Source organism: Dendrobates tinctorius, unplaced genomic scaffold, assembly GCF_039654945.1.
Source record: "Dendrobates tinctorius isolate UK_male_01 unplaced genomic scaffold, ASM3965494v1 ptg000007l, whole genome shotgun sequence".
NCBI lineage: Eukaryota > Metazoa > Chordata > Amphibia > Anura > Dendrobatidae > Dendrobates > Dendrobates tinctorius.
This window is the reverse complement of record NW_027361675.1, coordinates 41,740,956-41,759,522: the sequence shown is the minus strand read 5'-3', so window position 1 is coordinate 41,759,522 and position 18,567 is coordinate 41,740,956. Positions and strand designations below refer to the sequence as shown.

The 18,567-nt window shown below is 39.6% G+C and overlaps 2 protein-coding genes across 3 annotated transcripts in view; both read right to left on the bottom strand.

The window, feature by feature from the left end:
- SRRM3 (serine/arginine repetitive matrix 3) overlaps positions 1 to 18,567 on the bottom strand; it is a 713,909-nt gene that overhangs the window by 471,579 nt on the left and 223,763 nt on the right. The gene's annotated exons all lie outside the window — the stretch shown is intronic.
- On the bottom strand, positions 3,616 to 16,556 carry LOC141086009 (uncharacterized). Its single transcript, XM_073571727.1, has 3 exons — positions 16,124 to 16,556; positions 15,492 to 15,908; positions 3,616 to 3,767 (listed from the first exon to the last, which is right to left on the bottom strand). The coding sequence occupies exons 1-3, from the start codon at positions 16,323 to 16,325 to the stop codon at positions 3,616 to 3,618; spliced, it is 771 nt and encodes a 256-aa protein (XP_073427828.1). The 5' UTR covers positions 16,326 to 16,556.

The following is an 18,567-nucleotide window of genomic DNA, read 5'->3' as shown; positions in this document are numbered from 1 at the left end:
TGGTGACAAAAGGAGTTAGGAATTAGCATATTATCATTCAAAGATAGCTTTGCTTTAAGTCAAATGTTGTATTTTAAACAAAAAAACAACTGTCTAATAATCGTAGCTGCCCAACTATTTTTTGATGACAGCGTGTTAGTGGAGAAAACAAAGCCCTGGTTAATGGATATGAGTAAAATTCTCCTATTTTCAAGGATAGGGCTCCAGAGGTAAATAGATACAAAATTAAAAAAAAAAAAAACTGCTGCATTTCTTGAAACCTTATTGCGAACCCATTTTTCAGGCCATTCTGGAGCTGACCAATGACAAAGGCAAAAAATCCCATAGCCCTTATCCATATCTGTTGAAAATAGCAAAGGTAGAGAGTCTGCAGAAATAAAAGGTCTCTGCCATAAAGACCTGCCATTGAAATTTGACAAGAATTCCAGCCAAATTTTAATATCCTCTTTTAATTCATGACCTAGTTTAATGTGGGAACCTGAAGTCTGATAACCTTTTGTGGTGTCATAAAGGCATCTGGAAAAGACTCTACCAATGGGAATAATTCTTAGGGCAAAGTTTAACATGCCCAAAAGAGATTGAAGATCTTTTAAAGTGACTTTATCTTTTGAAAGAAAAACCTTCAAGATGCTGCAAAGTTTTAAGATCTTATCCGCGGGTAACTTACATTCCATTTTGACTGAGTCTAATTTTACACCAAGGAATTCCAATGACCTAACAGGATATACAGTTTTCATAGGCGATGGGGACCCCAAAATCATTACACAGAGAAATTAATTTGTTGAGGAGATCAAGACATACCTGGGAGTCCGAAGGGCCAATAAATAAATAAAAACTCAAGATAGTGTAAAGCTACACCTTCATTAAATACATATTGATTGAAAAAAGGAGGTTAGGGAGCACTACTAAGGGGCAGGAGAATAATTAATATTGAAAATAAATGAGGGGTGCTGCACAATGCAAAGGCAAAAGCAATGATCAACAAAAGAAGAAAAAAGGACCCAGCATATAAAGCGCACACTGTCTTGATTGACAGCTATTTAAAGACTGACTGATTGCTAAACCTCTGACTTCCCCTGACGAAGCTGCACCCAGCAGCGATACGCGTGGGGCTCCCCACACCTCCCCTGTCCCGGGACCACCTTTTCCTGATGACCTGACCCCCGACGTTCCATTTTGGACTACTCCTTATGGTGACCATTAACTTTCTACTATATACTGGGGCATTTATCTCCAACCTTTTTTTTTTTTTTTTTCTTTCTTGCCCTCAATATTCTATTTGGGTATAGAACTCCTATCCATCCTCATATTGGATGGTTCCCTGCTCCCTCCTAAATCAGGGCTATTTACAGGGCTCCTCAGATCTTATGGGGTCTTCTGGAGTGAGTTGGTTGGTATGATATCCCTTCTACTCTTATAATGGATGTTCACCTTGCTTATAGTACCTTTTGGTCTATCTATAAATATAAATATTTTGAGTAAATAGCTACATTTCTCTGGGGACGCCCAGATTCGTGGTTGTTGGGTCATGCCCTATGTATTATTATGTACATTTTGGTGAATTTTGTGTAATTTTCCATAAGTGATCTTTGCCTATCAGCATTTATTATTAGATCTGTTTGGGACATTTGGGGTTGTGCCTTCCTTTTTAAATGTTTTTATTCTGTATACCTGTTTGTCTCTCAATAAAATTTATATGTTTTGGTCACATACTTTATTGCCTTGGGTGTGCGCTTTATATGCTGGGTCCTTTTTTCTTCTTTTGTTGATAAATACATATTGATTGACTCAATGTAAAAATGAAGAAAAAAATCTCAAAATAAAAACTAGAAAGGGAAAAACCCATAGGCAAGCATTTATCGAAAAAGAATATATTATCAAAATAGAAACCTAAGGCGTTAAAGCCAGAGAGATTTACTGGAAGGAGTCTAAATGCCGATTTATTGTCGGATTTAGACATTAATGCATTTTGATCATACTTTCTAAGAATATCAACCGCCGAGTCAAAAGAAGTCTAATTGACGGAAGATAACAATTTGTCAAACTAATCATTCAAAGAAAAAAAACGTGCGGAAAAGACAATGGTGTACGAGTCTGAAAGAGCCAGACTCTTTTTTTTAGGGACAACCCCTAGCGGAGAAATGCGAAAATTTTCAAATAAGGTGAGGAAAAAGGACCCTCTTGCTACTTCAGGAAATTTCAATAAAGAAGGTAAATTATTAACCAAATTGCAACCAGTACCTTTAAAGGGAGGTATATAAAACCCATTGGAAAAACCTCAGTATAACAAATCTCTATTCTCCAGATGTGGGTACTTGCCTAGCCAAGGTGACATTCTTTCCAAAGTCACTGGGGTCGGAGCTTTTAAAAATCTATTCCTTGCTGGCGTTCTGCTGGGTGTTTTGGGATCGCTTTTTAAAACATTTGGACATAGAGTGTCCCCCCCACACAGAATGAGCATTCATGGTGAAACCTACAATTATAGAGCCATTTGCAAGACATTTCGGTAAACGCAAAGCAAATGCCCCTTTTATTGGTTGAATTTAATTGTTGCTATTTAAAGAGTGCCTCTGTGGGAGCATTAAATTAATCAGAGACCTATTCCCTTAACACCCCAAGTAACATTAGGATGAACCGCTAACTTCTGACTAAAAGCCTCATTGTAAATTAGCCATGCCATCACGCCAAAGTTACGATAATCTTCAAGAATTATGCCAATATGCTGAAAAAGCCCATTACATAAATTTTTCGCCAAGGACAGCAGAGTAATTAGAAAATGCTTGAAGCCTGTTGTTGAAAGATTTTGGTAGGGCTCCTCGCTTCTTATTCTCAGAATCAAACTTATCCTTTTTTTTTTTATTTACCCTGCTGATCTCTGTGACAGGCAATGAACTGAACAGAGTGACATAATTCTTGCTCCAATTTTGCTCTTTGATGAAGGCACTCAAATGGAATCTTAAAAAGGATAAATCAAAAGTCAGAGCCTCCTTCAAAAGAGCCTCTGGTACGCCAGGTCTAGCCTGCACAAGTGTAGGGTTGTAATTCAAATGATACTGGTTGGGTTCAGGCAAAACAGATTTAACTGAATCACCCAAAGCGTCAGCCAGCAGTCTTTTAACTAAAGCTTTCAAGTGAGACAAAGACAGGGGCACATGGAGAGTCTCACCCTTTCTGGATAGTCCTTGTTCTTGGTCTATATCTACTGGGCAACCCGAGCTCAAGCCCAAACGTGGCTGCGCTGGAGCTTGTGGCTCCTGTTGTGGGACACAACTTTGGCTGCAGCCTCTGCCTTACTCTGGGTTGCTGTAGTGCTTTCATGACCAGGACAGCTAAACGCATCCTCGATGACTTCTGATGATGTCTTGATGATACAGGAGATCTCGCGCTGGGCTGTGAGAATATGACACCCTGGGTCTGTGAGTCTTCTGAGAGCTCCTGCTTCTGAGACGCCGGCGGTGGATGAGAAATAGCTTCATCAGCTGTTGAGGTAGGTTTTATAGCTAGGCAGCTTCTTAGCCATTCTGCTCCATCCTCTTCCCCTGCCCTCCGCACCAGTTGCTGAAGTAAGCTGTCCATCTTCTATCTTCGTCTTCGGACAGGATGATGAGGTAACTGTCAGCACCTCAGCTTTTTATACCTTTTCTCTTCCCGTGCTTTTTCAAACCAGCCAATCAAAAACCACCAGCTAAAACTGGAAATAACCTGCTCGTGGACTCTACAGCTTACTGTCTGACCATTTGACCTTACCTCATATGAAGCAATTAGCTCTTAAATAACCAAAACATAACAGAAAGTCAATACCAATATAAAATTAAACTAGGGTCTGCGTTACCATGAGACCCCCCTTACATCTGTGCTTCAGAGGAACTACTATTATAGAAGTTAGTCTCCACCCACTAGCTCAGACAACACAAAATAATTATATATATGTATATTAATGAATTTTGTAAGTGTTTAAGTATAATACATTGTTATTTGCTTTTGAACACTCTGGATAGCTTCATTTTCATAGAATCATAGAATGTTAGAGTAGGTAAGGACCTCCATGGTCATCATGTCCAACCCCTGCTTAATACAGGAATCACTAAACCATCTCAGACAGATGTCTGTCCAGCCTCTGTTTGAAGACTTCCATGGAAGGAGAACTCGCCACCACTAGATTATTCTTTCTTTGAGGTTAAACATTGCTTAAAACAGGCAGTGAAATGTTTTGCCTCACAAAAAGAATAATTTGCAATCCACCGCTGTCCTGTCTGAATTCTCTTTTGTTTCCTCCCTTGCCTTAAGCCCCCGTTACACACTGCGATATCGCTAGCAATATCGCTGTAAAGTCACCGATTTTGTGACGTTTCAGCGATATTGATAGCGATATCACTGCATGTGATACTTACCTCCGACCGGCTCCCCCGCTGGTTATCGCTGATCGCGCGAGAAGCTCCTGGACCATTCCTCGTCGGTCACTTCCTGCGGCGCTTCCTGTGGCGCCGACGAGCGACGCGTGGAGCCGGGCGGGAGGACGCAGGATCGCCGCGTCTGACAGGTAAGTAGCGACCCCCGTCCCCAGCGATGTCGCTGGTGAGATCTGCCTGTGTGGCAGCTCACTAGCGACCACCTAGCAATGCACCAGCGATCCTGACCGCGTCATATCGCTGGTCGGGATTGCTGGTGCATCACTAGGTGTAACGGTACCCTAAGAGATGTGGTATGATCAGATCATGTTCCTGTAAGGTCAGACACAGCCATTGCACAGTACACAGCAGAGGCACATTTATAATATTATCTCAGCACAGGAACGTTTCAATTGTGGAACTTATTATTATTCCAACATCTGTTCATCAAAATGTACTTTGTTCGTGGGAAAATCCCTTTAAGAGGGAGTGTTTTTTTTAGTTCTTTTAGCCATTTACTTACTGTATACCCTGGAGTATTTTTTCAAATCTTAGACCTAAGCATATAACTTTTTAATGTAATTTAATGTATCTTAAATGTAATTTGCACATCCTCTCAGTACTGCTGAATACCAATTTGTTCATCACACATAATCACCTATAAATTTACCAGCAAAATCCACAAATTGTAACACATACAGCATTGGCCATTCATATGCAAAAGACACACTGGTATAATAATTGATTGATATCCTCTCTAGTCTAACAGATACAGTACCTACATTTTAAAATCTGGGGCCTCTAAAATATAGATGCTTTTGTCATATCATTACTTATGAATTCACTTGACTACAAGCAAACTTTACCAGATGTCTGAGAGCAGTTGTGTATTATTCAGAAACACCTGGATTATCTCACTGAATGGTAACATCTGGTTGCTCATGAGACTTAGGAGTCAGGAATCGAGGCAACAAGTTCTACAAGTGCATTATACGAGCTTACAGTAGTTACTATATCTCTCTGAGCTTACCAGGAGGACTACGAATGAAGCGTAGGACTATAAAATATCTTCACACCTTCCTTTTTTGCTGTATTTTTACTTGAATGGGTGAGCACAGTGGCTCAGTGTTTAGCACTGTAGCCTCCTGGTTTCAAATCCCACCAAGGACAACATCTGCCAGGAGTTTGTATGTCCTCCTCATGTTTGCGTGGGTTTCCTCCGGGTACTCCGATTTCCTTCCACAATCCAAAGACATACTGATGGGGAATTAAAATTGTGAGCCCCATCCGGAACACGATGATATTGTCTATAAAGAGCTGTGCAATTAATGGCGCTATATAAATAAGTAAAATAAATACATAAAAAAGTGTTAAAGTACTGATATGTTAAGTACTGACATGTTCAGTCTTGGCTCAAAAAAGCACACAAAAAAAACACCGTGGGCATAACATTTCAGAAATTTAATTAAGAATGATGGTACTGTAAAATGCTGCATATTGCACACATCTAATACGATGCGCAAAAACATAAAATAAAAATGTAAAAACGTTGCAAATACATATACACATGATATTAAGATATAACTCTTATTTCTTCATAGACTTTCACCCTCGACATTACGCTGTCAAAAATAATGTATAGTCAGAAAATGACTTATTGCTTAGATGAATTTAGTCGTAAAAACACATTTTACATAAGTTGGTGTGCTTTTTGCTAATGTTTTAAAAAAATCTGAAACCTTGCAGTTTTTACTCTAGCTATTCAGCCTCATAATATGCTGACACTTCCTTTTCTTCCTTTAGATATCACTTACTAGAATTTGATTATCTTCACAGACGTTGATTATAATGTAGGGAAACATCTTTATTATAAAGCTGGAGAAAGGTAACCGAGTCACACTATTGTCAGCCGATGTTAGAGACAGCTAATCTTCCATATAGCGAAGTGACCTTCCATAGAAGTCAAGGAATAATCTTCAAACTATGATAACAGAGCACAGCAGCAGTTAAGTAATGATGGCCACCCCATAATCTAGTCATAACAATATAATGAAAAAATATCAGAAAATTATTAATATTTGAGCATGATCTTTGGGTAGAACTCTAAGTGATATAGATTGGAGTGTTGTATAGTCAACAACATCCATGTCGGCATCCAGTATCACTTATAAAATATAAAAACAATACAAGATCATCCACTTCTGGTACTACACCCATGAGCTTCTATATAAATTAGATCCATCAATCCTCCGCTTGTGTTGGAGATTTGCCTTGTTGACAGGATCTATATTCCACCTATTTGAGACTGCTCCCTGATAAGGTCACTCTGGCCAAATGTGCAAACTTTGATTGAGACCTATTACTAGATCCTCAACACTTTTTACTCAATATTTTTCCGCAAAATATATCTAAAAGAATTCTTGAACTTCTCCTACACATATTGATAGCTGCTTGATAGCTTCTCATTGCAAACAAACCTCCCCCTGTCTATATATGACTTATACACTAGGATCAAAGATATCAGAAATTTCAAAAATCGTACTGCCGTAAAGCAGGTAACCGGATGAAATGCGTAGATGGACACGAGGCTGGAACAGTCAATGAAATATTTATTTTCTCTGATATGGTGGGAACTTACAGTAATTAAGTTCAATTTGAATGACAGAGAAGTCTCTTATAGCTTATGCTTGTGTCACTCTGACAGGGGTGATACATCTGCTACTGTGGGAGCTACTACGTTCGCTCCTCCGGAATAAATGTCCCTAGCGAGGTCACTGTGTTTTCCCGCCAAGCCGCAAGTCCTCCTAACAAAGTATACAAAAGCCTCCTTCGGTTCAACTGACCCTCACCCTACTTGTTATCCTAGCCCAGGCCAACCTCTGAACCGTTTGTCAGTGCTAGAAGTGACGACCTGGCTCACTCGTGTCTTCCTTAGACCACCGCAGGCGACCTGTTCTGGGTGAAGTCTCCTCACTGATCTTCAGTGCTTGACTGACGGCGGTGTCTGGCGAGAAGAGGGCTGGGCTCTGGTTCTTGGCTGGCATTGTCTGAACTCTGGATCTTGACAGGCGCAGGTCTGGGATTTGGGAATAACTGGTGCATTCTAGGCTCTGGGTCTTGACCAGCGTTGATCGGGTCCTCGGGTCTTGACCGGTGTAGTCGCGGATTTGGATCTCACTTGGTGCCCTCTGGGTCTTGTCTGATTGTGGCTAGCACCTTGCTGGCACATGCATCCCACTGAGGCCTGTAACTCCAGTTGCAGCATCTTCTCTTGTGCACGTCTACACCTCTCTTTTGGCACCAAAATCTGTTCAGATTTGGCACTCAGACACTTTATATTTGGGAAGTTCGTCATCAATGGTACCTGACCATCAATGGTACCTGACTGGGTGTTGCATTTCAACTTGTTTCCCCTGCAACTCTTCCTGTTCCTGATAGTTCCGCATGGTCCCGTCTGGACAGTATATGGCAGTCTTCTTGCACTAATGGAATACAGTGCCTGGGTTCTTCAGGAGTATTATCACCTCCTTTTACAGTGCTCTGAATGATGCAATAATTGAGAGATTCAATGTCATTTGGTCAGCATGGAAAACCATTTGGGTACTTTTGAATATTTATGAACCTTACTTTTCCCCTTACCCCTCTGTCTATTATGTGTTTCGTATGTACCCCCTTTGCTAATTGGTTTGTTACATATATAAGAAATTTAAATACCCCCATGATATGTTACATCTATACCACAGAGCTGTTTTACGCTGTTTACATTGTAATCTGGTAATCTTTATTCCTTTTTTCAAGTTTCTTTCTTGTTGAACATGATTTTTCTATCTACTGGCGAACATGGTACAAAGATACATTTCTCCTGTATCAATCAGAAAATAAAAACTTTTAAATAGGCATATGTTTCAGTACCTGATTTTAGTTAGCAAAAAATGCTAGGTGATGAATTCCCTTGAATAACATGTCTCACATTGTGTTGAATAATATACAGATAACTTTATTAACCCCTTAGCGACAGAGCCAGTATGCAGCTTAATGACCAGGCCAATTTTTACAATTCTGACCACTGTCCCTTTATGAGGTTATAACTCTGGAACGCTTTAATGGATCCCGCTGATTCTAAGATTGTTTTTTCGTGACATATTGTACTTCATGTTAGTGGTAAAATTTCTTCGATAAGTCTTGTGTTTATTTATGAAAAAAACGGAAATATGGCGAAAATTTTGCAATTTTAAAACTTTAAATTTGTATGCCCTCAAATCAGAGAGATGTGTCAGACAAATTTCTTAATAAATAACATTTCCCACATGTCTACTTTACATCAGCACAATTTTGGAAGCAAAATTTTTTTTGTTAGGAAGTTATGAGGGTTAAAAGTTGACCAGCGATTTCTCATTTTTACAACAAAATTTACAAAACCATTTTTTTTAGGGACCACATCATATTTAAAGTCATTTTGAGGGGTGTACATGACAGAAAATACCCAAAAGTGGCACCATTCTAAACACTAGACCCCTCAAGGTGCTCAAAACCACATTCAAGACATTTATCAACCCTTTAAGTGCTTCACAGGAACTAAAGCAATGTGGAAGGAAAAAATTAACATTTAACTTTTTTTTGCAAAAAATTTACTTCAGAACCAATTTTTTTTATTTTCACAAGTGTTAAAAGAGAAAATCAACCACAAAATTTGTTATACAATTTCTCCTGAATACGCTGATACCATATATGTGGGGGTAAACCACTCTTTCAGCACACGGCAGAGCTCGCAAGGGATGGAGCGCCGTTTGACTTTTTCAACGCAGAATTGGCTGGAATTGAGATTGGATGCCATGTTGCGTTTGGAGAGCCCTTAATGTGCCTAAACAGTTGAAACCTCCAACAAGTGACCCCATTTTGGAAACTAGACCCATTAAGGAACTTATCTAGATGTGTGGTGAGCACTTTGAACCCCCAACGGCTTCACAGAAGTTTATAACGTAGAGCCGTGAAAATAAGAAATCTATTTTTTTCCACAAAAATGATCTTTTCGCCCCAAAATTTTTATTTTTTACAAGGGTAACAGGAGAAATCATACCCGCAAAGTTGTTATGCGATTTGTCCTGAGTACGCCGATACCCCATATGTGGGAGGGAATCACTGTTTGGGCGCATGGGAGAGCTCGGAAGGGAAGGAGTGCCATTTTGAATTGCAGAGCCCCTGATGGGCCTAAACAGTGGAAACCCCCCACAAGTGACCCCATTTTGGAAATTAGACCCCCTAAGGAACTTATCTAGATATGTGGTGAGCACTTTGAACCCCCAAGCGCTTCACAAAAGTTTATAAACGCAGAGCCGTGAAAATAAAAAGTCTTTTTTTATTTCCACAAAAGTGATTTTTTAGACCCCAATTTTTAGACCCCCAAAGTTGGCAAATAGTGGAAACCCCTCAATTCTTGCTCCAACCCTAACCCCAACACACCCCTAACCCCAACACACCCCTAACCCTAATCCCAACCCTAACCCTAATCCCAACCCTAATCCCTAATCCTAATTCTAACCCTAATTCTAGTTCGCCCTAACCCTAATTCTAACCCTAGTCGTGACCCGAGCCCTAACCCTAGCCCAGCCCTAGCCCTAGCACAACCCTAACCCTAACCCTAGCCTAACCCTAGCCCAACCCTAGCCCAACCCTAGCCCAACCCTAACCCTAGCCCAACCCTAACCCTAGACCTAACCCTAGCCCTAACCCTACCCTAACCCTAGCCCTAACCCTAGCCCTAACCCTAACCCTAGCCCTAACCTAACCCTACCCCTAATGGAAAACTGAAAAAAAAAATATTTTCTTTATTTCATTATATTGGCCTATATAAGGGAGTGATAAACGGGGGGGGTTATGTACTATTTTTTTTTATTTTGATCACTATGATCGTTTATCATAGTGGTCAAAATAATGAATGGAATCTGCCAGCCGGAGCCGGCAGATTCCCGGCGGGCGCACCATCGGAGGATGCCAGCGGGACGTGGGACCACCGGGAGGGGACGGAGGGCCACGGAGAGGTACCGGGGTGGGATCGGGGACCCTATTTCTCTCTCCTCTGATGTGCGATCACATCAGAGGAGAGAGAAATTAAATGTAAAATCGCGGCTTTTTTTTTTGCGGTCGCCGTTATAGGGTTAATAACAGCGATCGCAAAAGCGGGGGTCGGTAAAAAACGACCGATTCATGTTCTCTCATGTGACCCCGGAGAAAATCCGACACTGGGGGGCGCTATTCACTTAAATCACAGCGCCGTGAATTAACGGCGCTGTGGTTTTAGTACCCTTAATTACCGCCGTTAAAAGGCGTATCGGCGGTCGTTAAGGGGTTAATTAACTAATATTAATTTTTGCGTTTCCATGAGGCAAAAAATAGTGAGTAATTTTGCAAGAATGGAAACAACAAGTTTTCAACTAGATATTATGAGTAATTATACAATTAAATATCTTTTATTGAGGTATCCTGTGTCTAGTAAATTTAAGGGTTCAAACTTTTAAGGGTATTATTGGTATACCAGTAATAGTGAAAGAGGATCGAGGGGGGTCTAATGTTGAGTGGCACTGCCCCTAATCCCTGTCCCTGCCTATCATCTCAATTATAAAGGTGTCTACAACCTCAGGATGCGAATACAGTTGAATTCACTGGTGGATGAGGGCGCTGTTGGCTTCCGGATCCACATTCATCCTGTGCATCTGTGTCTCAGTGCAGAAAGTGCAATAATGCAACTACATCGCACCTGCTATGCACAGCGTCAGTTCTAATACAGCACAGACCAGTGCAGCGCATTGGGGGAAGGGGAAAAGATTAGTAGTTTTTTATGTTAAAAAACTTGTGGGGTAAAATCTGTGGAAGCACCATACTTTGCAGGGGGCACTGTGGGGTCATCATACTATGTGTAGGGGGCATTTTGGGAGCATTATACCCTATGAGAGTCATGAAAATGGTATTGTAGTAGGTGAGGACGTTAAGCGGCTTCACTAAGGGCACAATTATTGTGTTCATCCCTCAGGTATTTTCTTCTGTGACTGTGTCTTTGTGCTGTGACTTTGCTTACTGCCGGAATTTTGGGGGGAGAAGATGACAGGGTGGGCCAAATTAGAACTTTTGCAATGGGGCCCCATGATTTCACAGTAGATTCCCGTGAAAGGGGTTCTAACATTTGGTATAAATGTCTCACAACTACAAGAGACACATGTAGAGCTAATAATACCTGCTTATAGGATTCTTCCGAAGGAAACTGAATAGTAATGCCATTTGTGCATTCACTGTAGGTGGTTGCCATGGACAAAATATGTGAGGTTATGGGTCAACCTTGTCTACTTCTGAGAAAGAGGAGAACATAAATATACAATGGCTTTCGCACTACCACAGTGCCAAAGATCAGAGCAGGGAACTGAGGGAATGTGACCAGCATAGTGAATTATTTACATCAAACTATACAAAATTCTTGGTGTGCCTATGTGACTATGTACTATGACAAGCAGCTGCATTGTCCTGTTTATTTGTGGTTTCACATTTCAGTTTTTTTCCGCATACATGAAAAACGGTCGGCATTTTTTTCAGTATGTAGGTCTAGGTTTTGGGTAGTGTGTCAGCTTCTACAATCCCTCTTTCTCCTGGATGAAAAAAATATCTCAGCTTGTCCTACCCATTACCTTCTTAAAAATAAATAACATCCATTTTTTCATAACTCGAAAAGGAAGTTATGAAGCAGTCTCAGTGAGCCCGCTTCATGACTGTAAGACTGACTGTAAGACTGTTACTGCCTGTAACTAAAGCAGCTGGAGCTATCTCAGGTCGCTTTAGTTAAACCACTTAAAGACCCATCTTGGCATGTAAAATAACAATTAAATAAAATGTTTAAAAAAAAAAACAAAATACACACTCATAGATAGATTGAAATATTTTATACTTTTTAAAACATATATATCTATAGAAAATACAAATACACAGGTCCAGAAATATTTGGACAGTGACCGAGTGTTCATGATTTGGGGACTGCATGACACTATTTTTTATTTAACATGAAACCAATGAGATGCAATTGGCCTATTGACTTTCAGTTTTAATGAAAAGGAGTTGCAAAAAATTATCGTGTAAAACTTTTAGAAATTGCAAGCAATTTCCAATAAAAAGCCTCCTCATTTTAGGCGCACAAAAGTAATTGGACAGATTAACTTTACCATAAATAAAATGTTCATTTTTAATACTTTGTAGGGAATCCTTTGCATGCAGTGACTGCCTGAAGTCTGGAAGCCATAGACATCACCAAACACTTGGTCTCCTCCTTTATGATGCTTTGCCACCTTTACTGCAGCTGGCTTCAGTTGTTGCTTATTTGTGGTTTGTTCTGCCTTAAGTTTTGTCTTCAGCATGCGAAATGCATGCTCAATGGTTGGGGTCTGGTGACTGACTCGGCCATTGAGAATATTCCACTTATTTGACTTAACCTCCTGGTTTGCTCATGTAGTAGTATGTTTTGGGTCATTGTCCATCTGTATTGTGAAGCACCATCCAATTAACCTTGCTGTATTTGGTTGAATAACAGCAAAACCTATAGCCCTGTACACATCAGAATTCATCCAGTTGCATCTGTCTTCAGTCTCATCATAAACACTAGTGACCCAGTGCCATGGGAAGCCATGCATGTCCATGCCATCACACATCTTCCACCATGTCTTACAGAGGATGTGGTATGCTTGGGATCATGAGCTGTTCCAAGATTTTGCCATACTTTCTTGATCCCATCATTATGGTATAGGTTAATCTTAGTTTAATCGGCCCAATGAATGCTTTTCAAGAACTGGCCTGGCTTCTTTAGCTGTTTTTTTGGCAAAGTCTAATCTTGCCTTTCTATTTTTAAGCCCGATTAATGGTTTGCACCATGAGGTGAACCCTCTGTATTTGCTCTCATGAAGTCTTCTCTTTATGGTAGACTTAAATACTGAAAAAGCTACTTTCTGAATATTGCTCTTCACTTGGGTATATCAGGAGTGTAGCCTTCAAAACCTTTTGGTGTTTTGATCCCTTCACGCATCCGCTCTATCTAGTGACATCACGCTAGGCCACGCCCCTCACGCAGTGATACCGGCCACAGCACGCTGGCAGGTGGCAGCCACACACCAGCCTTTTTGTTTTGTTCACCTCTATATCACAGGAGGATCGCTACGACGGAAGGACGCTCCCTCAAGCCATCACCTCCTGGTATACTGCTACCGTACTATAGGAGAACCTAAAAGATCCTCACAGCATTAAGCAGCACAAGATCTATATCTGTAAACTACTCTACCATCGGTTAACCCTCAGTATTTCACAGCACATAAAGCACAAGTAAATGCCACTTTATCTAAAGAGCAATCCTTACAATACTGTCCTAATAACCTATAATAATCTGTGATTACTATCAGGGTGGATTTGATTTAAATCTAACTGATTTAAATCACGATTTAAATCACGATTTAAATCACTAGTCAGTAAGGCTTGATTTAAATCAGTGATTTAAATCAAAGTTTCTACCTAAACTAGTTCTTGCTACTTTAACATGCAAGTAGATGAAGATTTTTAGAATCACTTTTTATATTACTTTTTTCTCCCCTGTTTAATGGGTTAATCATTCATATTTGGACACCACTGTTCTGTTGTACTTAGGAAGGAGAAAAATAATCCTGACCTTAATAACAATTTAAATAGATTTATTCAACTGAAACAATAACAACATTACAGCATAAGTTATTTGCTTAAACAAACATCCATGTTTGTTAACTAATTTGGCTAAACAAAATATATATATATTTTAAGAAACTTAGACTGTCAGCCCAGCCGACACATGAAAAACTTAAATACTACTGTCCCTGCTGTCCTCTGTAGCTCACTTGTCGTCATCTTCATCATCATCTTCTTCTTTGTTCCTATTCATAATCTGGAAAAGAAAAACAAGCTTTCCTGCTTTATTGGGTCCCAACCGATTTCTCAATTTAGAATGAATGAGTCCAAAGGAAGAGAATATTCTTTCAACACCTGCAGAAGAAGCTACTGCTGTTAAAAGTGAAATCATTACTTGAACAGTCTCTAAATCCAAGCGCTTAAGTGACTTCCACCAGTTTACTGGTGTGACCTTCCTTAAAATATCTTCAGCAAACATATATTTCTTGAATGGTTCCCCCTTAGCTCTGAAGTTTATTATAGTTGGCATTAAAGATGGATGATTGCTGGATACCCATGTCATAGCTAACTCCTCTTCCTCAGCACTTAGGTTTTGACCCTGATATTGGATATTGACAATATTTGCCAAAAAATGAGCTGGAGTCAGTGCTTGTCCCATTCGTTTGTTTACTGCTTGTAATTTAATTCTGTCCATGTGTAGTTCTGTTTTTAAGTGTTCACTCAGTTCCTTCCAAATTTCAACAGCATCCGCAATAAAACAGCTATTTTTCTGTATTTTGTTTAAAGCTTGAGAGATGGGTTTCAGGAAGCTCAGCATATGTTCAACATTTCTCTTAAGCCCAATGTTGAGGATTTTGGCCGTGACAGTGCCATCTATTTTATCTCGATTTTCTTCACAAAGTGTCATCAGAATAGGCCAGTTTTTGATATACTGCTCAAAACAGTCCACCACAGAGTTCCATCTAACATCTTGTGGGAGCGTTAGCTTGGTTCCACCCATCCTTTTCAGAGCTGCTGCAGCAAAATGATTATTACGGAAGTATTTAGCAATTTCAACAACATTAGCCTTTATTTCTGGAACACTTAAGTCTTTGGCTAAGAGGTGCAGCAAATGAGCACTGCAACCATATGTTATTAGCAGCTTTGTATTCCCTCCCTGCTCTTCTAAATCTCTTCTCATCTTGGATACGTTTGCAGCATTGTCAGTGACCAAACTGCGTACTAGACATTTGAATTTTTGTTCACATGTCGTTATAGCTTTTACTGCCACTTCTTGTAAGTATTCTGCTGTGTGTGCATTTCCTGACGTATCAGTTGTTTGTGCAAGGAAGACTTTACCTTCTTCTGTTGTTATACAAGCACATACAATAGGATCATTGTGGACATTACTCCACCCATCAATACTTAGGTTAACAATTTTACCCTCCAGAGCTGTTGCACATTGCTCCATTTCTCTGTCATACACTTGATCCAGCAGTTTCCCTGCAACATCAGCTCTGCTGGGTGGACTGTATCCTGGTCTCAGTGACTGAACCATATTAATGAAATGTGGGTTCTCAGTCAGACGGAAAGAAGAGTTCGTTGCATAAATAAACTGGGCAATTTTTTCATCAATCAACTCTTTCTCTAATCTGCTAGTTCTTATCACAAACCTATCTATGGTGGTTCCAGGAGGTAAAGGTTTTTTCTTCCTTTTGGGTGATGGTGATATGTGGCTGTGGGTGTCTGATGATGATGCTGCTGCTAATGAAGCACTATCCTGGATGGATAACTCTGAAACTGTAGAACAGGATGATGGTGATCTTGGAGGTGGATAGTTTCCAGAATCCATGAATTCCCCTAAACAAAAAAAGTCAATGCTGTTATTTTATTGTTTATACAATCTCTGCTTATTGTACACAACACATCACTGCCCCTGCCCCAAAAGGAATATTTGTTTTTCTTCATAACTGTACCAAATGACAGTAACATGCAGTAATAATAAGAAATATAATTTTTCTCACACATGACAGTTCAGTCTTTAGAAATAGGATTCAATAAAAATTTTTACCAACCTGAAGATCCTGCCTGTTCAGAAGTGTTTCTTTGGTCATCTTCATCACCGCACTTCTCATGATGTTGCCTCATTCGCGCCACCAGGCCTTGCATCTCTTTGTTGCATCGTTTGCATTTTGCACGCATGCCTGCCTTACCGATAGGCGAAGGAGCTTCATTAAAATATTCCCAAACTGGGTTTCTTTTACGGCCTGCTGACATTATAAGGAAAGAATGTAATAAACCTCAGATCGTACACACAAACAGATCCAGACTTGTCTGTCTGTGGCTATGCTGCAGTATTGTGCTCAAAGTTTCACTTTAATTTTCTTGTCTGCTTGCCCTTCCTCCTCCTCACACTTAGATTCACATTCTTCTTGTGTTGTGCAGATCTATTCCACTCCAAACAATCAGAAACATATTGTCTAACTTTTTGGACTTGGCACTGAAGGGGTTGATTCTGTATTCATAGGTTTGTAGAACAATAGGATTAAGGTCTTTTTCTCAACTCTGTTCATGTTGTAACATTTTTGCCGTGAAGAAGAGGCTGGGACCTCTGCGGAGTCAAATTCAGTTTTGAGAACTGCGTAAGTAAAGCGAGCATCTGTGATAATATAGGAGAGAAACTGCCCACTAATCCTACAGAAACCTCTGGAAGAGCATGGCATTGTGAATGTTACACATATACAGCCTTTATTCTACTGAGTTAAACAACTCAGCTTTATCTCATGATGGAAGAACCTTTGGATGGTAAAATATTTTCCTCAAAAAGCAGTTTATTGAAAAAAATCCGATTTAAATCAAAAAAATCCGATTTAAATCAAAAAAATCCGATTTTTTTTTATTTTTTTTAAAAAAAACATTGATTTTTATCCACCCTGATTACTATATACAGAGTAGACTTTTGATCTTAGGTGTACTCTAAAATTCAGATATCTACCTTTATATCATATCATATAGTTTACAATGATCAATTGCCTGCCTATCAAATGGGCAGCAATAGTGGGAGTGTTGGTAGCTCACCCCACTCTTCCTATTAGAGTGGTGATTACTGAGTGGTGATTACTGTTAACCTTTTGTTTATAAACTTAACTGTGGTTTATCACTTCTTTGGGAAGCTAGAAGTTCTAAGAGTTCTAAGACAAAAACCACTGCTGAGTAATATGAACATAAAAACTTATCTCAGCTTTGCCAGAAAACATCTTGATGATCCACACGACTTTTGGGAGACTTCTTGTGGATTGACTAGACAAAAGTTGAACTTTTTGAAGGTGTAGAGTATGTCCCATTGCATTTGGTGTTGAAGTAACAACATTTCAGAAAAGGAACATCATACCAACACTAAAATGTGGTCGTGGTAGTGTGATGGTTGCTTCACTACCTTGAAGACTTACTGTGGTAAATGGAACCACAAATTCTGCTGTCTACCAAAAAATCCTGAAGGAGAATGTTAGGCCATCTGTTTGTGACCTCAAGTTGAAGCGCACTTGGATTATGCAGCAGGACAATGATACAAAACACAACAGCAAGTCCACCTCTCAATGGCTTAGGAAAAACAAAATTAAGACTTTGGAGTGGCCTAGTCAAATTCCTGACCTTAATCTGATTGAGATGCTGTGGTGTCATCATGTCCCAAAAAGGCTAGTCTATCAAATTATACAATTTTTGAAATCATACAAAAAAGGAAAAATAATGGAAATGCGCAAATGACGTTTTTTCAATCGCTATACTTCTAAATAAAAATATAATAAAAAGCAAGTAAACTGTTGTATATACCCCAAAATGGTATCAAACATCACCTCAGTGCGCATCCTCATACAGCACTATGGACAGAAAAATAAAAGAAACGTCTCGGGAAAATGCTGACAGAACCATGTTTTTTTACAAATTTAAAAATGTTTTGTCACCACTAAAAAGGCAAAACAAAACTGCTCCAATTTGGTATCACCGAAATTGTACAGACCCAAAGAATGTTGGCTGGTCTTTTCTACTGCATAATGAACTGCATGAAGACAAAAAATAATGGCAAAATCTCAGGATTTCTTTTTCAAATTTCACCACAGTTGGAAATAATAACCCATTTTTCAGCATATTATATTCTAAATTGAACGATGTCATTCAAAGCTTCAACCTGACCCACAAAAAAGACAAGGCCTTATACTGTTATGTTGATGGAAAGATAAAAACAAAAAGTCATGGATCTTGCAAGAAGATAAAGAAAAAATGAAAGTGCAAAAATGAAAAATTCCTTGGTTATTCAAAGGGTTGTCACAAAAGTCTGCTGTCACACTCTGTGATTGCAGACTTGTAAATCCTCAAATCACACAGTGCGCCGTTAGGATTCTCTGATGCTGGTGGCAAGACCGAGCAGTCATACAAACGCAAATATCACATATTTGCATACTCAGGGCAACATTCTAGTTAAACGTGCGCGGCCTTGTTACATTTGCTTGAACTGAGCATG